General features: G+C 39.0%; 2 protein-coding genes across 2 annotated transcripts; both read left to right on the top strand.

Moving 5' to 3' along the window:
- The first annotated feature begins 4,614 nt into the window (after positions 1–4,614).
- On the top strand, positions 4,615–7,574 carry rgs13 (regulator of G protein signaling 13). The gene is made up of 5 exons (XM_036597473.1): positions 4,615–4,748; positions 4,902–4,961; positions 5,467–5,528; positions 5,858–6,024; positions 6,449–7,574. Exons 1-5 carry the CDS (start codon positions 4,678–4,680, stop codon positions 6,632–6,634), a joined length of 546 nt encoding a protein of 181 aa, XP_036453366.1. The 5' UTR covers positions 4,615–4,677; the 3' UTR covers positions 6,635–7,574.
- Positions 7,575–13,954: 6,380 nt separating this feature from the next.
- Positions 13,955–17,161, top strand: LOC118825907 (regulator of G-protein signaling 21-like). Its single transcript, XM_036596768.1, has 5 exons — positions 13,955–14,069; positions 14,200–14,283; positions 15,078–15,139; positions 15,550–15,716; positions 16,607–17,161. Exons 1-5 carry the CDS (start codon positions 14,005–14,007, stop codon positions 16,778–16,780), a joined length of 552 nt encoding a protein of 183 aa, XP_036452661.1. The 5' UTR covers positions 13,955–14,004; the 3' UTR covers positions 16,781–17,161.
- The last annotated feature ends 6,176 nt before the right edge of the window (positions 17,162–23,337 follow it).

Genomic DNA, 23,337 nt, shown 5'->3' with positions numbered 1-23,337 from the left:
AGAGTGATAATTCACGTTTCACTATGTGTCAGTCTGATGGACAAATCTGGATTTGGTGGACGCCAGGAGAACACTACCTACTGGAATGCCTAGTGTCAACAGTGAAGTTTGGTTGAGGTGGCATAATGGGTCTGGGGCTGTTTTTCATAGTTTGGGCCTCTCAGTTCCAGTAAAGGGTGACGTTAATTCTACAGCATACGAAGACATTTTAGACAATATGTTTCCAACTTTTTGGCAACAGATTGGGGAGCATGATATGCCCGCTGTGCAAGTGAGCTCTATAAAGACATTTGATACATTTCGTGTGGAGGAACTCCAGTGGCCTGCACAGAGCCCTGACCTCAACCCCACAGAGCACCTTTGGGATGAACTGGAATGTCAACTGCAAGCCAGGCCTTTTTGTCCAACATCAGTGCCTGACCTCACAAATGCTCTTTTGACTGAATGGGCACAAATTGCCAAAGATACACCCCAAAATCTTGTGGAAAGCCTTCCAGAAGAGTGGAGGCTGTTATAGCCACAAAGGGGGACCATCTCAATATAAATGGCTATGGTTTTGGAATGAGATGTCCAACAAGCTCATATAGGTGTGATGGTCAGTGTTGTGGCTGTTTGGAATTGTGCTGTTAGTGCAAGCCATTATTGTTTATAATAATCAACTGAGAAAACCAGAAATCGTAGAATGTAATGAATAAATACATAAAGAACTAACTATCCAGAGTCCAGTGGTGCTGTGCTTTACACCACACCAGCCGACACTTGGCATTGCACATAGTGATCTTAGGTTTGTGTGCAGCTGCTCTGCCATGAAAACCCACTTCCCTAATGTACAGTTCTTATGTTGATGTTGCTTCCAGAGGCAGTTTGGAGCTCTTTAAGTGAGTGAAGCAACACAGGATAGACCATTTTTATGTGCTACATTCTTCAGCAGCCCTACTCTGTCAGTTTGTGTGGTTAACCACTTCGTGGCTGAGCTGTTGCTGCTTCTAGAAGCTTCCAATTCATAATAATAGCACTTACGGTTGACTGGGGCAGATCTAGCAGGTCAGACAAACTGATGTGTGCCAAACTTTGTATATGGAGATACATTTTATACACCTATTAGCAATGGGTATGTCTGAAACACCTCACATTTACTTCTGGCCAAATAGTATATGACCCTCCAGACTATTCTAAATTAGCAGGAAAGGGGGATATGATCCCTTTTTGGTGTCCTAAATATAGAAAATGAAATATTTCAGTTCCACTATTTCAACCTTAAAGACAATGAACCTGTGACTAATAATATCATGTGCCTTGTATGAAAGGTATGCCTTCCTTTTCGTGAATGGCCACAATGAAGCATTCTTGGAAAATGAGTTTTAAGGTGCTTTTATGCTGTTCCCTAAGACTCCCCTTCCACGGCTTCATCTCCTTGTATATCCCCAGCTTTGTATGTGCTCCAAAATAGACAAAGGCCTTTGTTGCATATACAGTCATATGCAGAAGTCTGAACATGCATGCTTTGTTGATTTTCTAAGTATAAACAAACATACATTCTTAATTTTTCTGCACATTTTAGAGCACAATTTGTTGAAGATATTAAAAAGTGCGCCATGACCTTTGCACAAGTCACGTTTTATGTTTCATATACAGAACCGTGTTCTCTGTACTTCGACAAAACGTGTAATCTGACCAAGAGTACCCAAACTTTTGCATATGACCATAAGCTTTTGGACCGTTTGGCTGATCTGATTAACGAAGTTGTTTAGGAAGTTGAAAATGTCCTTTAGTCACTGAATATAAAGAATCTGAAGCTGGCTGCACGGTCTGTTTGTGTTTTACAAGGATATCAACATCACATGTCATTTTAACACTGTAACTTTTCATGCAGTCACATTTGCATAAATAACCAAGATATTTCATATTTGCCTGTTCAATTATTGCTCTAACCTGGATAGTGAGAAATGAGGATACTCGCTAAAACAGGTACGTCTGAAATATCAAACAGGTTGTGAGAATAACAAAAAAGAGAAGTGGAACTGAATGGGGCTTTCTAATGCTGTCTGGTGACATCCCTCGGGACACAAACATTCCTCCTTCCCGTGTAGAGAAACTTGACCTCTTCACTCTCCCTTAAAATCACATTGTTTGCACAAGTAAAAACCCCTGCAACTCCACTGAATGGCCCCTGGCTCAGTTGTGGTTGGCTTGTGGTGAATAGAGTGGATGTTTTCATCTGACATAATGTCTCTAAAGCTGTGCTAGATACAATAGTCATGAGGAGAAATAGTGGTTAGCTTTGGCATGCTAGGATTTTACAGTAGCTAGCATACACTATATGACTAATCGTATGTACCCCTTTTCACAAGATTTTGGAGTGTATCTGTGGGAATTTGTGGCCTTCTAATCAAAAGAGCTTTTGTGAGGTCAGGCACTGATGTTAAGTGAGAAGGCCTGGCATGCAATTGACATTCCAATTCATCCCAAAGGTGTTCAGTGGGTTTGAGGTCAGGGCTCTGTGCAGGCCACTGGAGTTCCTCCACAGTAAACTCAACAAACCATGTCTTTATGGACCTCATTTGTGCACAGGGGAACAATTTTTGTATGCTGTAGACTTAAAATTACCCTTCACTGGAACTAAGGGGAAAAACAGCCCCAGCTCATTATCCCTCCTCCACCAAACTTTACTGTTGCTACTATGAATTCCAGTACGTAGCATTCTCCTGACATCCACCAAACCCAGATTCATCCATCAGTCTGCCAGATAGCGAAGCATGATTCATCACTCCAGCTAACACGTTTCCACTGCTCCAGAGTCCAGTGGTGGTGTGCTTTACACCACTCCAGTCGACGCTTGGCATTGCGCATAGTGATTTTGGGCTTGTGTTCATCTGCTCAGTCATTGAAACTCATTTCATGAAGCTCCTGGTGCACAGTTCTTGTGCTGATGTTGCTTCCAGAGGCAGTTTGGAGCTCTGTACTCTCATGAAAACCTATTTCTAGACGTTCCTGACCAAAACTATTTTGGTCTAACAAAGATAAATATATTATTAGTTGCATTAAACTGTCCTAAACTATGCTAAACTATGCAGTGCCATTGACCTCCCATACTACAGTTTTGAATCCCTAAATATAAACAGGATAAGCTTTGGATGCCCTGGGGGCATTGACTTTTTCTCAAAGGCCACAGTCTGATGCAAAATGGATACCTAATCTTGCTTACTAGCGAGAAACACAAATGAGAGTACAAAAATAGATGAATAGAATAGTCTTTGTTAAATATATTAGGCCAGCTACACTCGATTCAACCAACTTCAAGAGGAAAAGATTTTTCCAAACTCTAAATACTAAAAGGTTAAGATGTAGACAAAGTCATTCAGAGTGGTTTGGTGTGAAATGCTTCATTCTAGAGAAACTTATAGTCAGAATCATTCACAGTGGTGGTGATAGGAACCAGACGTCTGCCTCTAAAAGCTCCCTCACAGAAGGTTATTACATGAAATGATTATGAATATGCAGCCCGATATCTGAGACATTGTTTTACAATAGTTTCAAAATAAAACTGTGGCCTAAAACTGGTTTGTGCTGGTGGACCAGCATACCGCATCCAAAACAGAACATATGCTGTTTTTCATGGTGACCAGCATATTAACTTCCATTGCTGCTGGCCAGCATACAAGCAGTTCAAAACATAACATATGCTGGTTTTATTGGTATCCAGCCATGCTAGACTATGCTGTTCTTTTTCTAGCATTGTAGACATCAAAACCCCTGGTTCCTATCACCACCACTCCTAAGAAATCGTAGATGGTAGGTTTCTTTATAATGAGCCATTTCACATGAAACCACCCTGCCTGACTTTGTTTACATCTCAACCACTGAATTATGCAGAATTTTTTTTGTACAATCGGCGGAAATCCCCTTGAACTCAAGGCGCCTCATTCTTCGTGTCGTATTTGCAAAACGTCTCAGTGAGTGCACACGCCTCACTGAATGCTACTCACTATGTTGAATGAAGATGAGTGCTATGAATCCGAATTAGCATAGAACATGTTCTGTGACTACCAGTTTCTAAGAGCAGGCTAAAAATGGTCATGCTAGCTTAAAGCAGTGAATGGAACACCTTCCTAAAGAAGCTAGCATAAGCACTGAGCATCTGCAGTTGTGCTCAACAGCACAGCGCTAACATATCCCTAAATATGCCTAAAGGTGGCTTTATGGTAGTTATAATGCTTACAGATGCACCAGTATTGTTCATTCAAAGTCCTGTTAAACATGCACAACGTGACCGTTTTGGCCTTACAAAAGGTAGCATTGCTGCTGCTGTGTTTTGCTAACAGGGACAAAGAGCTCATTAAAAGGTTCTGAGGTAAAAGTCAGCATTTGCTTATCGGTCACCGAACTTTCCACTGCTAGATTTGCATCTTCACATGCGTCCCTGTCCACCACGGCAAGGGAGAGAGAGAGAGAGAGAGAGAGAGAGAGAGCACAGTAAGACAACAGTCTTATCCAGCTAACTAGCGTCACCCCAAACTTCCTCTTTGCGGTTATGTGAGTTTGATGACGCTTCTCCAACCGTCAGTTGACTGCTTATAATAAAAGCTGCTACGTAGAAGCCCGGTTTCAAAACCTGTGGTAACCAACAGAAGCTACACACAAGACAAGAGCTAGCCTGACTGCAAAGAACACATCAACATGCCAAGCTTACTGCCAGGTGCCAATGAGCTGGACAACATGAGCAAGGAGGAGAGTCCACCACAGACTCAGTGAGTTGGTTTTTGACTTATTTTTTGTCTTTTTTTATTTTCTGTTCTTTGTCTTTTTCCCTTTTTGTCTGTTACAGAAATGTACTTTGGTTCATAGAACTAAAACTCTACATGTGCTTATGGCGCTAAAACATACTTTCATTCCCACCACAGGAGAAAAGACCTTAAGTGGCGGTTTCACTGCAAGTTTGCGAAAACCCCAATGACAGACAAGTGAGTTTCATATTTGTTTTATGTTTTCTTCTTTTTTGGTTCTGGTATTAGGAGTGGGCAATTTAATGATACTTTATCATTATTATAATAAGTTATGTCACAACGAGCTTTTCTGAGCATATCATGGACACCGTCTATGTTTAAAGAACACTTACTAACTGCATGTTTTATTACAAAGTGGGCATAATTAGGCCTGTTTAACTGGATTTAGTGCAGTGCAGTATGTGAAACACTGAATAAAATCATAGTAGTTGTAGGTTTTTTCATTATTATGTATTTTTTATATACGTGGCAATACAAGTTCTATTTTGTCTGTTCCAATTAATTAAATCTCAGAAAAAAACTATAAATAAATATTATAATCATAATATAATATTTTTGCCGTGTTGCCCACCCCATTTGGTACCTAGTGTCAATTTACAAAAAATGAGAAATGTGAATGTTGCTTATGGTTAAGGTGGCTCATAAAACTACGACTGATCTTCAAATCCTTCTCCTCAAACAGATTCAAACCTAGTGAAACCCTCCTCTGGTCGCAGTCACTGGAAACTCTTCTGAAATCTAAAAGTAAGTACAGTACAGCATACAGCTCGCTAGTTTCTGGAATATAATGCTAGCCTGTATCCTGGACAAGGGCGTCACTCTGCAGCAGTGATGGGCAGATATGTAAAGTAGAATTGCCAATTGCAGGGCGCATATGCTGCAGGGAGACAAATATGTCTATATATATCTATGCAAATGTTACCTGTGCAATATACATAAGTTTCTTTCAGCAATATCCAATGCAAGAAGCCAGCTAGTCTACTAATGATAGATATTCCCAAAAGTAAAGTTTGTAAAGGTACTCTTGAAACAACAGAATATGGACTGATGTTTGCCTCTCTTGCCTCCTACAGATGGTATGGCAACTTTCCAGGCCTTCCTCAAATCTGAGTTCAGTGACGAGAACATTGAATTCTGGCTGATCTGTGAGGAGTACAAGAAAATCAAGTCCACTTCTCGGCTGGGCTCCAGGGCCAAGAAGATATTCGAACGCTACATCCAGGCTGAAGCACCCAAAGAGGTAAGAATGTTCAACCACTTCTTTCATGTTTACCAAGCAACAGTTTATTGAAGTCACCAGGCCTTAGGTATGGAAGATAATCTATGCAGGGTCTGGGATCATTTGGGTACATTAGGTAGAGCTATAAGCCCATTTTGAACCGAGGCTGGTGAACTCTATCTAGCACTTGGAAAGTAACAAGTGCTTTCCAGTCCTGTTCCTGAAGTAGCCCTGTCCTGGACACTGTTTTGCATTTCCTCTATTTTACCACACCTGATCCAACTATTTAGCTAATCAACAAGCCTTTCCAGAGTAGACGTTTTTTAGAGCAGGGAAAAGCAAGCAGGGACCAGGACCAGGCTTGGGAACCACTGGTGAAGGTCATTTATAAAAAGTGAATTACCTGGAAGATGTTTCACACATGTTTTTTTTTAATGTCCCACAGATCAACATCGACCATAAAACCAGGGAAGTCATCAAGCAAAATGTCCAGGCCCCCACCAGGTGGTGCTTCGACGAGGCCCAGAGAATCGTGTTTGGCCTGATGGAGAAAGACTCATACCCCAGGTTCCTCCGCTCCGACCTCTACAGAACACTTCTGGAATCAGTCTCGGATATGATCAAGGTGTGAGGACCTGGCTCATTGAGCAAAAACCTGGAAAACTTCTTGACTCCTCTCTAAGGAAGAGCTGGACAAGGACATTGAGGAGTACTGTTGGTTGACAAGGCCAAGGCCTGGATTGTTATGGACGTGCAGAACCTGGACAGTGGCACGACTGCCTTCAGCTACCTATGCCTGTTGCCTTGCTGTACTTCTACACTACGCAAGTGGCTGAGGAATACGCTCACAAAGGAAATTGAGCTTCCCCTGTAGCTGAGTCACCTCAACCAAAATGTGGGGTCCCTGAGGTAGCTGGTACTTTTTCTGAAGAGGGGGAAATCCTCACAGTAATCTCTGCGTACGACTTCCACTGATAAGGCCTGATCTAAATAGCAAAATAAGCAGATGATGTTTATAGCGAGCAATGCTTTAGCGGTTTGTGATGGGATGGCAAAAGTGATGGCCCACTCTAACAGGATTCAATGAGGGGGTCCCAGGTCATGTTGCCCCCAGAAGATTCATGGACATTGGACTAGATCCAAGAACCATCAGTCCGTCTGACTAACTGTTTGCTTCTTTACAAGACTATTTGTCCACTATTCAACCAAAACCCCTCATATACAGAGCCATGATCGACAGAAAACATTTTCTATGTGAAAGGAATTGTCCTCGCAGGTAAACGTTTGTACACAGTGAGATTTATGCGAGCAATACAGCTTATAAATCTCAGTGTAGCTTAAAATTTGTAGTCAGCTTCATTCAATCTACCTAAGAAATCTTTTCTGGAGATTGTAACTGTCTGACTGTTTGTAAATATTTAACTGTTTCTGTTCTTATTGTTTTAAATTATGGCTCCATTACAGACACTTGTTTGAGTATTTCACTGGTGGAAATACTTTTTCTATGCATGTTTCTACCTGCCTGTGGCTTATATTATGAGATACTGAATAAATCCAAACCTTAAAACAAATCTTTTCACTTATGTGGACTTTTTGTAATCAAGCATTTGGGGATTTCTTTGGTCTGTACCGAGCATTTTTCATATGAAGATCATTTGCTTTTTGCATTGATGATGCGCGAAACAAAATGCTTGCCTGGACAACTTTGGACATCCCCTACAGTTTTCTCAACTGCTCAACTGAAAGTTTGAGACCACATCACAGTTATGACAATTGACTTTTTGTCACCACTTCCCTGTTTTTGAAAACAAGGCCTTCGTTACCATGTCACCATTTCAGTCAGGTGACTGCAAACTGAGGTGATGACTTTTATAATACTAACAAGTCGCAAACAAGCAAAAACTTTCTGAGGCTGGATTCTGTAATGTCCAAAAATTAAATAGGCCAAAAGTGCTGACAAAAATCAGGCTTCAAAATGGCTCCTAGTACTGTTTGTAGCTTTGTGATCACACTTTAGTCCATTAATAGAGTGTCACACAGTGTCAGAAAGCACATAAGTCTATCTGAGATGCAACTGTGAGATGATTCAGGCATGTTTTATGCTATTTCTATAATAATTTGAGTTATTAGCTACATTAGCCATGTAGCTTCAGGAGCTGTAAACAAATGTATTCAGCACTACATATAGCCTGTGTCATGGCTATGATATATATTGTCCAAATAAACATTTTCACAAAATGTCAGAAGGCACATAAGTAAGTATATTTGAGATTACTTAAGGATTTCTACACAGTTCAAGGCAACTGTGAAATGATTCAGGCATGTTTGATGCTAATTCTTGAGGTATAATTTGACTTGTCAGCTACATTAGTCAGCTTGAGCTGACTGACAAAAGTCAACGGTATTACATATAACCCGTGTCATAGCTATAATACATAATGTCCAAATGAACATGTTCACATTGTCAGAAAACACATAAATAAGTACATTTGAGGTTACTTAAGGATTCAACAGTTTGAGGCAACTGTGAGATGATTCAGGCGTGTTTGTTGCTAATTCTTGAGGTATTATTTTACTTAGCTACATTAGCCTTGTAGCTTCAGTTGCTAAAAGACAAAAGTCAACAAAAGACAATTGTCTTCAGCACTACATATGGGCGGTGTCATGGCTATGACATATATTGTCCAACTGAACATTTTCACAGAGTCAGAAAGCGCATAAGAAAGTCTATTTGAGGTTACTTTGAGATTCAACACAGTTTGAAGCAACAGTGAGATGATTCAGATGTGTTAGATGCTAATTCTTGAGGTATAACATGACTTGTTAGCCACATTAGTCATTTTGCTTGAGGAGCTGACTGAGAAAAGTCAACAAAAGACAAATGTCTTCAGCACTGCATATAGCCTGCGTTATGGCTATACTATACAATGTCCAAATGAACATTTTCACAAAAAAAGCACATAAGAAAGTCTATTTGAGATTACGTCAGGATTTAACACAGTTTGAGGAAACTGTGAGAAGATTCAGGTATGTTTGATGCTAATTCTTGAGGTATAATTTGACTTGTTAGCTACATTAGCCTTGTAGCCTCAGGAGCTGTTTGACAAAAGTCAACAAAAGACGCACGTCTACAGCACTACATATAGCCTGTGTCATAGCTATAATCCCTAACGTCTAAATGAAATTTTCAGTGTCAGAAAGCGCATAAGAAAGTATATTTGAGATTATTTAAGGGTTCAACACAGCTTTAGGCATGTTTGATGCTAATTCTTAAGGTATAATCTTACTTTTTAGCTACATTAGCCTTGTGGCTTCAGGAGCTGAATAACAAAAGTCAACAAAAGACAACGGTATTCAGCACTACATATAGCCTGTGTCATGGCTATAATTTATAACCTCCAAATGAACATTTTCACAGTGCCAGAAAGGACACAGGTAAGTCCATTTGAGATTATCCATGGATTCAACACTGTTTGAGGCAACTGTGAGATGATTCAGGGGTGTTTAATGCTAATTCTAGAGGCATAACTTGACTTGTTAGCGACATTAGCCATTTAGCCTGAGGAGCTGACTGAGAAAAGTCAATAAACGACAAATGTATGTAGCACTGCATATAGCCTGTGTCATAGCTATAATCCTTAACGTCCAAATGAGCATTTTCAGGAACACGGTCAGTGTTGTTTTGACCCTGTTGAGCTAACTTTGCTAGCTCACATCTCTGAAGAACAAATCCTAGCTAAGCAATGTAGCAGTAGGAAATATTGCAAATGACTATGTAAATTTCACACAGTGTGGTAACACACAATATGACTGCGTGCATAAGTTTGTGTATCACTTTTAAAACAGTCACCGACTTCATGAACTGCCCTGGCCCTGAAATGGAGATTTTAACTGTTTCTTCCACAGAGCTGGACTGTCTCTTCATGCCTGTACCAGAGAATCTTTCAATATTGTCATCCAGGTTTGTCTCTTATGTATATTCATGATGTCAATGATTTCAAACCACTTCACTGAGCCAACAAGCCAATCAGCTCACAAACAGTTAGCACTCAGTAGCAGTAATGCTAACGTCCTACTGCCAAAAACCAGTTTGCTGTAGAGAAGAAGGAAAGATGCTCGTAAGTTTTCTTTGGGTTTTTTTAAAGGAATACATCCATCTACGTTCCGAAATTGACGGACGTTCCAGAAGATATGGCTAGAAACATTTTCAATTCTTTGTCTTTAGCCTTTAGCTCCATTCGCCTCCATTTCCTGAGGTCTTCGAACATTTTGCAGTCATGTTTTTGATATAATGGGAGAAATACGAAGTGGCCAGGCTCCTTTTAAACTGGCTCTGCTTGTACGTAAGTGAGTTTTTTTTTTGTTTTAAATAAGCGGCCTGAACTCAACCAAAAAGAGGTGCGGCGTCGCCCCAATACTTTGAAAAGTGGTGGGTCAAATGCCTGCTCTTCTCAGACACCAAACACATCTTGGCTGATTGAACATTTGGGGTAGGAAGGGGAAAAAATGAGTAAGCCAAACTTCAGCCGAATTATTCCTTTAAGGTGACGGCAGCATTCTAAAGACTTCTAGGAAAGATTTAAGATTTGTTATTACTCTGTCAAACGGCAGATATGAACTAAAGAATGCAGGAAGTTTTTAAGGTGACTGACAAAAGAGTGCTTCTATTTTAGTGATCAGGATTTGGTGCCAATCTGATTCAATAGACTGAACGTCTTACGCACACAGATGATTGCGCAACCTACTTATCTTGATGACACTACTGTCATCACTGACCAACAGAAAACATTACTGCATTGTCTCCAGCGGTGGTGGATCACTCACAGTGACAAAAGCAGTTGCACAAAATATCTGATTAAACCCACATGTGGGTTTGTATAGCCCCCCTCGCCACCCCGTCCAATCGCAGTCTTAATCGAAATGCTATCTTGTCGTGGTTAAAGATGGAAATTCAGACACACCTGTTTTTTTTTCAACACTTTCTCTTTCAGTTCCCAGACCTGTTTATGGCGCCCATGTTTATTCATGCATTGCCGTTCTAATTTTACAGCATTCTTACTGCTCTGCAAACCATCAGATGACATGACGAAGATGCAGTGAGATAGTTCTGGAAGAAAGACGCAAAATGTGTCTCATCAGATTAGACCCAGTTATTCAAGGTCTTTGAGAGGACAGGAATAGAGCCAGCTGTTTCACTTTATTAGAGCTGTAGATGTGCACAAGCAGGATTCTACTATAAAGTATAGAATCCAAATAAAACTATACATAACTTTGTTTATTCTGCAGCCTATGCAACATCTATGAAAGCTGGAGAGACTCACAGCGGCCTGACGACAATCTGGATACATGAGAAGTGCCCAACCCTACCCTCCAGCAAAGTTTAACTCCGATTACAACAACATACTTCTGATGTTCACATGTGCCCAACCTCTCTGATTAGCTGGAATGTGTGTTTTTCAGCAGAACCCATCCAATTAGATAAAAAAAAATGACGTATTTTCAGAGACTTGCATTCCTAGTAAACCGTTCACACTTCATTTGAAGGAATCTATAGCTCTGTAATGTGTTTAGTGCTGTGTTATATGTCAGTATATACAGTATTATGTGTGCCTGTACTGTGATTGCATTTAAATAATTCTGTTCTTCCTATTTATGTTTATCCCTAAATGTTCATGTCTGTCGCACCTGTCACTTGTCATGTCCTAATCTTGGCCTCAGTCTATTGTTTTACAGGTTGGCTAAATGTCTGGTACCTATGCGCATGAAATAAACGTCAATTCTCCAGGCGTATGGGTAGCTCCCTGGTCAGGTTTAGATTCTTCACATTATATGAACTAGCTAAAGGCCAACAAGCTGACCAACAACAAGCTGACCTAGCCACGTCCGTCAAATAAATAGGCCAAAGGAAAAACAGTGTTGACAACCATGTTTATTCATATCTGCATTGTTGTTGCAATGACGTGATAAGGCTGGTCTTTGCTGGTTCATGCTAGTCTAAGCTGGTCTGGTGGTTGACCAGCATACCAACATCGCAAACACAACATATATTGGTTTTGCTGTTGACCAGAAATGCTGGTCTATGCTGTTTTTTTGTCTGGCAGGGCTGGTTGACTGGTAGGTTTGCATTAGCCTGTGTTCTTACTAGAATGTACTAGAATGTACACCCTGTACATGGTCATATGAGGATCTATATGAGGCATTCTATATATATGTATCTGCTGCATGCATATTTGTAAGTATCAAATACATGCATACATGCATAATATATGGATTTTACATATATGTCTGTTATATATTGCATTTTTCATTTACTTCATGTTTGAATGATTTTGTTGTATAGCTTAGTTTTTAGAGTTTTATAGCAACCAAGAAGAGGCATAAAAAACCTTCTACATAAAAACATATTATATTCACATGAAACATATATGAGAAATATGCCATTCATATATGAATAATGTTTTCTTGTATATGTTGATATATGGCTGAAATATACATCCCATTTTTGAAAACGGCCAATCTGAAGAACCATTTCACCGTGGAAAGAACAATTCAAGCATGCAAATGGTTCTACAAAGTACTTATGGTTCTAAATAAAACCATTCCCTGTACTTAAGAACCCTTAAAGAACCTTCTATTTTTCCATTGTGTATATAGCACCAAAAAGGGTTCAGCTGTTGTAACAATATCAAGCTTGTAACAACAGCAGAACCCTTTTAGGTGCTATATAGAACCATATATAACAGATTCTTCATCAATCTGAAGAACCATTTTGGAATGCAAAGAACCATTTAAGCATGAAATGGTTCTATATAAATAGAACATTCCCGTTAGAAAAGTACCCTTAAAGAACCTTCTTCTTTAGGTGTATATATCGCTGATGTCAAGCATGTAACAATAGTAGAACCCTTTTTGGTGCTATATAGAACCATATTCAGAAGGGTTATATATAGAACCCTCCACAACACATTCTGCATTAATCTGAAGAACAATGTCACCATGCCAAAAGCTATTTAAAGTGGTTCTGTATAGAACTCATGGGTCTAAGTAGAACGTCTGCCTTTACATACTTTACTTATATGTCGTAACTAATATAAGTTGGATATAAGGGAAATCCACATGTGGCTGCTTTGAGAAAGGTTTTAACATGCATGAAAATACCGGTTGACCTTTACATTGTGTGTAAATTTTATGATGAATGGACCAAAAGAAACACCCCAAAATGACTTGGGGAAAAAAGTCTGGTTCAATTGACTTACATTAAAAAGTAAAGTAGGTTTTTTTCTCCTCCTGTAAAGTTACCATTTTGGACATATGAGGTTTTGTTCCGACAGCAGCGATATGCTAATGTATGTCATATATTTGTGTGTATTACCATATGTCAGATTTATATCTGGGCTAGCAGAATCTATAAGGGTTTTAACTGTATTAAGTACTGATAGGCTGGTAGGTTTGCACTAGCCTGTGTTCTCACCAGTATGTACTAGCCAATGTAGCAGCATATAGATGGTTTTAAGTGTGCTAAGTACTGGAAAAGGTAGGTTTGCACTTCTTACTAGAGTGTACAGAGTGGTCTAACCCCTTAAAACGCAAAGCTAGATAGAAGTTAGATCCTAAGGCTTATTATTCAGTAACTACAGGGACTTCAATGCAAACTGGATGGGCTATTCTTATGTAATTGAAGGGTGTAATAAAACTTGGTGTTCTAAAAGTATTATGTAATACAAATACAGTGAATTGGTGGATTTGCAGTAGCCAGTGCTTTTACAACAGTGTTTTTAGAACAGGCCCTTGGTTAGTCTTCTGAGCTCTCACGGTGGAGGGCGGGGCCTTTTTAGGGAGTGGAGCGTAGGCTTGATCACTGCTGAATGGAACTGACTGATAAAGTGAGTGAAGAGCTCAGCTCAGCTCAGTGAGGTGGGAGAAGTGAGAGAGAGAAAGTCTGAGGTTTTTGACCAAAGTGAGATGGTATCTTGTTGACGTAGTGACACCTGAACGTCTGTAATGGAGGTCACCGCAGCACGCCTGGAAAGAGCCGGAGGACGACAACATCACCCAGACATGGTCACGTAAGCGAGAACTTTATCTGTCTTTCAGTCGGTTTAGTCATTCAGGTAGTGCGTTATACTTTCATGATGAACAGTTTTTTTTTGTTTTCACTGGTGAACCTAAAGAAAAAACGTTTCCCTTTTTATACAGGCAAAAGCAGAGAACATCCCAATCCAGACTTTATCTGCTTCTGAAAAAGTACATAGTTGTAAAATCAAGAAAAAAATCAGCCAGGTACAGTATCCTCCTCTCACTAGCTACACTAGTAAAAAAAGATGGTTCTTTAAGGGTTCTTTAGTAAAAGGTAGGGTTTAATATGTTCTAAACGGTTCTCTGCAAGGTGAAACGGTTCTTCAGATTGATGAAGAATGTGTTGTGTACGGTTCTATATAGGAATTTTTTTCATCAATCTGAAGAACCACTTCACCATGCATAGAACAGCCTGAAATGGTCCTACATAGAACTCATGGGTCTAAGTAGAACCTATGTCTACTTGTCAAGAACCTGTGAAGAACCATCTTTTTCAAGTGGGTATATAGTACAAAATAGGGTTCTGCTCTTGTTATGTCAAGCTTGTAACAATAGCAGAACCCTTTTTGGTGCTATACAGAACCAAATATAACACATTCTCCATCAGTCTGAAGAACCATTCAACCAGAATGCAAAGAATCATTTAAGTGTGAAATGGTTCTATACAGACCTCAAGGGTCTAAGTAGAACCACTGCCTTTACTAAAAAAAACCCTTGAAAAACCATCTTTTTTTGAGTGTGTATAAATCGTCAAAAAGGGTTCTGCTGTTGTTATGATGTCAAGCTTGTAACAATGGCAGAAGCCTTTTTGGTTCTATATAGAACCATTTTCAAAAAGGTTACACATAGAAACCTGTACAACACATTTTTCATCAATCTGAAGAACAATTTCACCATTTAAAGAACAATTTAAGTGTGAAATGGTTCACTATAGAACTCATGGGTCTAGGTAGAACCACTCCCATTACTAAAGAACTCTTTTTTGTTTCCTAATTCAGACCAACTCAAGTTGAGTTTGAGCAGTGGGGTCAGTCCCTGGAGAAACTTCTCGCCCACCAGAGTAAGTTGATGTTACATTAAATATGTGGCCTTATGTTTGTGCACCACTCAAGGGGGAATTTTAACTGTTCCTTTAAAACTTGCATAATTAAATAGTTAAGATGTAAACAAAGGTTTTGGCCTAAATCCAATTTTTCATGTTCATGGATAGTGAATAAAATGGCTACACTGGTGTTGTGGACATTGTGACGCCTGGTTCCATTCACCACCAGTGTAAAGGAATCTGAAGTGAAAGTTCTCTACGGTGAACTATATCATATCAAACCACTCTGAGCGACTTTGCTTACATCTCAACGATTGAATTATGCAGAAATGTCCAAAAAATCTGTGGGTACTGCTTGAAAGAAACTGGGGTGAAAACACTAGCACAGTGCATAGAGCTTACCATTTTCTGTCCCTGTCCCACATCAGGTGGACTGGTGGCGTTCAAGATGTTCTCGAAGTCAGAGTACTGTGAGGAGAATATTGAGTTCTGGCTGGCCTGTGAGGACTTCAGGAAGACCAAGACATCAGAAAAGCTGGCCATCAAAGCGAATAATATCTATGAGGAGTTCATCAGAAAAGACTCCCCGAAAGAGGTGAATCATATGATGAATCATAGGCATGTTCATTTCTTATTGAGCTTGTCCAAGAACATCCGAAAACAGCAGGCTGTGTTTTGCTATGGTCGTTGAGACTGCAAATGATTTGTAATGTGCATAGTGATGTGATATAAAAGCAAAAACATTGGCCCAAGGCAAGTAAACTTGGGCCAATAATTAGTGTTGACAATTATCAAATATAGCTTAACCTCTTAAATGGCCAGGGTGCACCAGTGGGCCCAAAGATTTATTACACACTTCCATAAAGTATTGGCCCAAGGTAAGTAACAATAATAATAATAATAATAATAATAGTAATAATTTGTGTTAATGAATATTGAATATAGCTTAACCCCTTGAATGGTCAGTGTCCACCAGTGGGCCCAAAGTTTTATTACACACATCTATAGCCTAAGAATAGCTTGGCCAGTTTGCATTGAAGTCCCTGAATAATAAGCCTTAATAATAAGCTTGGGACTTATATTAGTTTGCTTGGGGGTTATATTAGTGTCAAAATTATGCAAATTATTATTCTTTTGTTCACTCTACCGTGCCGTGTGATTTTTATTGCTTTGTTTTTATTTAACCATTCCTTTCATACAGTTATTATAATCTATGATTAGTCCAAAAATGTACACAATAGAAAATACTGCACTACATTATAGGCCTTCTCATCTGCTATGGACCAGACCCAGTTTAGCACACTGAGCTGGATGATGCTTGCAGGCACCTGTAATCAAATTACATGCTTTCTAAGTGAAAATAAATAGAGATATCAAGCTCACTACTAAGACAAGTACACATCACGAATCCTGCAGATTGATAGCTAAAAAAAAAAACATCCTCTTAGTTTCGATGCCTGAAGCCAAAAACTTCTCTTTCCACAGATCAACTTGGACTTCTACATCAAAGAACGCCTCAGCCAGCGCCTTCAGCGGCCAAGCAAGAACTGTTTTGAAGAAGCTCAGAAGAGAATCTTCTACCTGATGGAGATTAGCACCTACCCTCGCTTTCTTCAGTCGGACTTTTACCACGTCCTGAGGGCTCCTGAGGGACTGTAGAGACCCCTAAAGCCACAGTGCTAACCACAGCTGAGCTGAGTTGTGGCTGCCTGAGGAAGCAGAGAAGTTCAGTTTTGTCTCAGCAGTGACACAGCTAGCATGTAGCATACTGCTGGTAAGCATTTGTGAGAATGTAGCACACTGCTGGTAAGCATTTGTGAGGATGTAGCATACTGCTGGTAAGCATTTGTGAGAATGTAGCGCACTGCTGGTAAGCATCTGTGAGGATGTAGCACACTGCTGATCATAAATGCTCTGCCAGATCATCTCTCTGGAGGCTCTGTTGTAGGCCTTGCTAGAGGCTCGCACTACTGTCTGTGGTTGGGAACCACAGCAAGTTCTTATTTGTGGTTGAACTGGGCTCTTGAAAAAATTTTGATTTTTTTTTTGCTGCTAAGCTACCTTTAAGGGGAATTCCACTGGTTTTTTTATGTTCTTTTCTTCTGCTCTAGAGAAACTTATCAAGTCAGCATTGCCCATATGGAAATCTGATATATGGCCATATATGCATATATATCTAAAAGTGTCAGGGCATATATTTTTTCTTGTGTACATATATGTAAATATCAAAACTTAGAGCTATATATACATATATAAAGAAACAAAGAAGATACATATAAATCTAGCTAGCATATATGAGCAATATATGCCATCCATATATGAATAATGTTTTCTGTCAGACATCATTATACGCCATATATATGTTTATATATGGTGATATATGGCTGAGAATGGCCAAAGTTGGCATACATGTAACATATATGTATACATATATTAACTAATATCAGTTGGATATAAAAGAATCCATATTTAGCTAATATATGTCATGTACTTAAAATTCATATATTGCCATATATTTCCATATGGGTGTTCACAGTGGTAGTGATAGGAACAAGACATAGTGTGTGTATATATATATATATATATATGACTAATATCAGTTGGATATAAGGGAATCCATATATAGCTAATATTTGTCATCTAATTGAAATCCATATAGTGCCATAGTTTCCATAAATTTTAGAAGACACCCATAGGTACATTGGTGGTTTGGATAGTAAGTAAAATGTGTTGTAGACATTGTTCCTATCACCACCGCTGTAAAGAAGTCTAAGTCTGTAAGTTTCTCTATGATGTGTCGGTGAAAATCTTGCAAATTTCAACCTTAAAACAACTGAATGATGCTGTGAGTTTGGTGGAATTCCTCTTTAATATTGTCCAAAGTGATAATGTGGGTTTTAAAATGTAAATATAATGAAAAATCTATGTTTTGTTGCACTTAAGCAGTTTTGCATTTCCTGCGTCCCGGTTCTTGGCAAGCACTTGTGGGGAAAAATCGAGCACCGGAAACGTTACCGCTCATTTGTATTTCACAATACTTCTGATACGCTAAGATTCCCGAGAACCACACAAACAACTCCTCGTGAATGGCACCCGCAGCTCTGAGTCGTGCGTGGCTGCTGGCTGATCCTGACGAGCTTGATGACGAATCCTGCACTTTGCCCGTTTCATGAGAAACTAGCATGAACTTTCAAAGAAATATGAACCACTGAGGAGATGCCTTTGGAATGAATGGAGGCTGTAAAACTCAAACTCATGTGGGTGGCTAGAACACTCATGAGGTTCAGTGAGGAAGCAGAAATCAATGAAGCAGACAGTAACCAAAAACTTTTAAATAAGGTTTATTAAGCATTTATGATGCTCCCAAGGTACTACTGAAATACATAACATGTTCTGTGACTGTGTTCTGGACTGGTCAAAACTTGGTTTTATCTTCATCTAGACCTCATTTTTACCATCAGTGGTGACCAACTGCTATTTCAATTTTGGTGAATTGCAACTGTTTCTAAATGGAAAAGTTCATTAAATGTATAAAGATGCCTTTTGATATTTTATAAGAACAAATTACCAATAATACTGATTTTTTTTCTCTATGTGCCTGTTTCTTATATGAATACATGTCTCATATGAATATGAATGTCTGCATATGAAGAACACTATTGTATTTTAGACTGCAACAGGTTTGCATAAATTTTTTTTAAACTGTATTTTCATACCTTTATTAAAATCTCACTTGCTACTATTTTCAGTCTCCGCTTTGCCTTCAAATTCAGTGAAAATATGTAAAGCATGTTGTGGAATGTTTACACTTTAAAGGGCCCATTTAATGGAAACCCAAATTTCCTTCCTTTTGTTTATAATGAAAGGCGTTTGAAGTAATATGTAAACGGTGTCAAGGTTTCAAAATGTACCATGTACATATGTATATTGAAACTAAGCTGCAAACCCCGCCCATTTAGAATTCATTGTTTCTGTGATGACTCGAAAAGCAATACATTCACACATATCCATCTACACATATATATATTCCACCTTACATGTATCTGCCCATTCACACCAGTTCTAATGAGTGTTTCAGCTTTATGAATACAGACACAATTCAGGGCCAATCAGAATAGAACTTATTTACATATAGCAGTATTTAAGAGCAGAGTAACAAAAACAGCCTGTTTGATTCTAATAAATAAAGAGAAGTTTGGAAAATGGTCATGTAAAAATTATTAATGAGCATTTCGGGACAAATAATCAGACAAATGTAAACTGGATCTCAGCGGTAAAATAAACACAACTAGAAGGCTAAAGTGTCGAAATATAAGTTGCTATGGTATCCCAGGTGGGTGCTAAGATGTTGCAAGGCCATTGCTATGAAGTCCCAGGTGGCTGCTAAGGTGTTGCTAAGCTATTACTGTGTAATCCCAGATGTTTGCCAAGGCCAGGTGGCTGCTAGGCCATTGTTTAAGGTGCTGCCTGGCTATTGCAATGTTATTCCGGGTGGTTTGCTAAAGTGTTGCCTAGCTTTTGCTATGGTATCCTAGGTGGTTGCTAAGATGTTGCTAGGCCATTGCTATGCAATCACAGGTGGTTACTAAGGTGTTACTAGGCCATTGCTATGGTTTCCCAGGTGGTTGCCAAGGTGTTGCTAGGCCACTGCTATGGTATCCCACGTGGTTACTAAGGTGTTGCAAGGCCAGTGCTATGGTATCCCAGGTGGTTGCTAAGGTGTTGCCAGGCTGTTGCTGTGTTATCCTAGATCGTTGCCAAGGTGTTGCCTGGGCATTGCTATGGATTCCCAGGTGGTTGCTATTATGTGTGTATATATGCGCTAATACGTATGTGACTCTGTATGTACTGTTTCTGACAGGCAGTTAAAGCATCCTCTTGAATTTTCTCAAGAATTTTCTGTTCGATCCTGCAAAGTTTTGTGGTTCTAACTTAAAAACCGTGCCTCGTAAAATGGTACAAAAATAGTCTAGAATATTAAAATAAAGAAGAACAAGTCGGCTTTGTCACCACCTTAATAAAAATTAGGACATGGGCTTTTAAACACTTTACTGAAGGGTAGCTTTCACAAGACAACACAATACTTACGCAAGCCTTTCATAACAACGGACAAACCTATATAGACATTTATAAAGTCTTCTTTCCAATAAGTGTTACGATAACTAAGGTGAAATGATGTAAAGACAGCCTTTATGGTACGTTCCATCTTTGTAAATGCTTATGTAGGTTTATGTCATTTGCCAAAGGTTTACGCAGGGGTCATGTAGCCTGACAAATGCTGGCCTTCGGTCAAGTGTTAGTAAATATATTTCAACATAGTGAATCTGATGTGAAGTCAAATGGAGCAAACAGAAAAATGAGGAAATAATTAAGTGTCATTCAGAGCATGTTTGTCACGAGGTGTCTTTGGCCTGTAAAAGGAAACTGACAGCCAAATACCACATGACAAATGAGCCTTCAGCTGGCCTTTAGATATACAATGAGACAAAGTTAATGTGCTCCGAATAATCTACACATATTTTTCAGGGGGAAAAAAAAAGTTATGAATAAAAAGCATGCAAATGAGAAAGAGTGCATGCTGCCAAGCAGAGGAGGAAGAATACATGGAATATACTAATGAGGCCCTGTCATTAGAAATGCACTTTGGCCTTCGGGGTGTCATCAAATATATCCCAGAGCTGAAACGTTTCCTCATTTGTAGATGGAGAGCTGTGGCCTCTGGTGATTAATTACTCTATTCCTCCAGTGGTTTTAGGAGATCAAAATGGGAAAGCATGACACTGAGTCATATGACAAACAGCTATCGCTTCTCTAGAAGCCCACGGTAAAAAAAATATCATGCTGCATTTGTTCTCATGAAACTGAAACTGCTTCCAAATGTGCCTGCCAATTTCAGTTCCAAAATATAAACCCCTTTGGCTCTAATATTCAAATGATTCTGAAAGGCTTAAAGGGGAATTGATCAGCTTTAAATTTCTACATTTCCACATTATCAAAAGGTCAGGATGTAAAGCCATTTAACGTGATCTGATGCGAAATGCTCCATTCTAGAGAAATGCACTCTTCCAGTCTTCCTGATCGTTTACAGTGGTGGTGATAGGAACCAAACGTCTGAAGACATGCCTGAGCATGCCTGAGCCATTGTTTTAGGGTAGTTTTGAGAGCCATCTGTGGTAATTAAGGCAAAGAAAACCTTTCTTTTCAGGTTTACTGCTATTTTACAATCATCAACATTACATATAAAAGCTCAGAAGACACATGTAGGCTCGCCGGTGGTTTTGGGTAGTAAATAAAATGGTCATATTTGTCGTGTAGATGTTGTGACCCCTGGTTCCTATCACCACCACTGTAAAGAAATCTGTTAGAAATAGTCAGCAACTTTCTCTACAATGAACCATTTCACATCAAACCACTCTGGATGGCTTTGTGTACACCTGAGTGATTTAATTATGCAGAAATGTTGATAAAAATCCCCTTTAACTTGCTGAAGTGGTTGAATTTTAGGCCATATTGTAGACTTCCAGGAAAAAAGCTGACTTTCAGAGCCGCTGAATTAAAACATCAACAGCTCCCTCTAATGGATATTCAGCATCACAATCTATTGAATTGGTGGTTATCTGTCCTGGTCCTGAACTCATATTCACAAAAAAGCTCAAATTGTTCTTGCTCAGCGCTGTTCTAGGATCATTGTACCAAATTGGTTCAAAGTCAAAGTTCAAAACATATTTTGGACTTTTAAGTGACTCAAACTTTACACTAAAATCCCTTTGCTTTGAGTGGCCCTATACCTTATGTTTATTTTATTAAAACAAATGACTGAACATTCCATTTTGTCACTACCAAACCAATCATAACACTGCTGAAACCTTACCAACTGTTTCAGTAGTGACAATTTTAGGAAACTGCAGAACTCAAAACTGCTAGCCAGTACGCACATAAAAACATAATATTTTTCATTAAAACACAAAAAATTGCAGAAAATGTGTTTCAGTAGTGACAATTTTAGGTCATTTCAGCAGAACTCAAAGATGCTAGCCAGTACATGACTGGCAAACACAGCTTGGAACAGCTGTACCCACACAAAGTGTTTCGGTAGTGACAAATCTTAATGTTACACAACTTGATTGATTGATTTCCAGACTTTAGGACACAATTACTCCAAGACAATCTAACTGCTCACTATGTGGCCATGAGGGACAGGGATGCAGCCTCACTTCCTGCTCTAAAATGTAGGGGTGTGGTTAAAATAAGGCTCCATCTATGGACTAAAATTCTGTATTTCAGTAGTGACATGGAAAACAGGGACCACGTTTTTTCAATAACAAACATTTTTATTTAAAAATTAAACTCATGATAAATCAAAATCTTTAATTTTTCCCTTTAAAAAATACAACAAAAAAAAAGAACATACCTTCAGCAACTCAGCAAAGGCTTGTTTATTAGTTTGTTTGTTGCATCAGATGCGTTGGGAGCTGAGGAAACTCTAAAATGTGGCTTGTAAGGTCTGCATGTGTGCAGTCTGATATGTATTTTACATAACTGTCAAAGAATGATCTTCATATAACCAGGTAAAGCTGCACTATGTAAGTTTTGGGGATCTGGAGACCTCTCTGGTGGAAATGTGTAACTACATGCAACGTGCTGAAGAACATTTTGTAACATGGGTCGTGCTGTGGACCCCTTCCCCAAGGTGATGAATCTGTTGATTGCGAGTTAAAATTGCTCTTGATATCAAAAAATGATGCCACGATTAAAACCCTTTAATGAATGTTAACTTGCTTTCTCAGCTATGAAGCTGAAAATCTAGTTTACATTTGATTTTTGTACATCTTGATTAGCTAAACGTTTCTGAATGGCTCCATGTTGGAATGCGACATAATATCAAACAGCCACTTACGCAACGATCCGATTGTGAATGGACATGAATATGATGTCGCTGATGGAACAAAACCTCTTATCTCAAACAGTAACTTTACAGGAGAAAAGAAAAACAATCTTAACTTATAATGGAATTTAATGTAAGAAGTTTTTTTTCCCAATAATTTGGGACCATTTCTATTCGTCCATTCATCACAAAATTCTCACACAATGTAAAGGCTGGCAGGTATTTTCAAATGATATAAAAAATTTTAAATGAATGAATGTTCCTTTAAGTGTTACATCTCGCTGTTTAGCCTTAGACATTATTGATCTATATTCCGGTGATCAGTGCTGGT

The sequence above is a fragment of the Colossoma macropomum genome, unplaced genomic scaffold (assembly GCF_904425465.1).
Source record: "Colossoma macropomum unplaced genomic scaffold, Colossoma_macropomum, whole genome shotgun sequence".
Lineage (NCBI taxonomy): Eukaryota > Metazoa > Chordata > Actinopteri > Characiformes > Serrasalmidae > Colossoma > Colossoma macropomum.
The sequence above is the reverse complement of the archived record's forward strand: the minus strand, read 5'-3'. Positions and strand labels throughout refer to the sequence as shown.

Excerpts from the sequence above, each read along its gene's own strand:
- rgs13 (XM_036597473.1), top strand. The coding sequence starts at position 4,678 with ATGCCAAGCTTACTGCCAGGTGCCAATGAGCTGGACAACATGAGCAAG. Across the intron at positions 4,749-4,901 it reads GAGAGTCCACCACAGACTCA|GAGAAAAGACCTTAAGTGGC; the intron begins GTGAGTTGGTTT and ends TTCCCACCACAG. Across the intron at positions 4,962-5,466 it reads AAAACCCCAATGACAGACAA|ATTCAAACCTAGTGAAACCC; the intron begins GTGAGTTTCATA and ends CTCCTCAAACAG.
- LOC118825907 (XM_036596768.1), top strand. The coding sequence starts at position 14,005 with ATGGAGGTCACCGCAGCACGCCTGGAAAGAGCCGGAGGACGACAACAT. Across the intron at positions 14,070-14,199 it reads CATCACCCAGACATGGTCAC|GCAAAAGCAGAGAACATCCC; the intron begins GTAAGCGAGAAC and ends CTTTTTATACAG. Across the intron at positions 14,284-15,077 it reads TCAAGAAAAAAATCAGCCAG|ACCAACTCAAGTTGAGTTTG; the intron begins GTACAGTATCCT and ends TTCCTAATTCAG.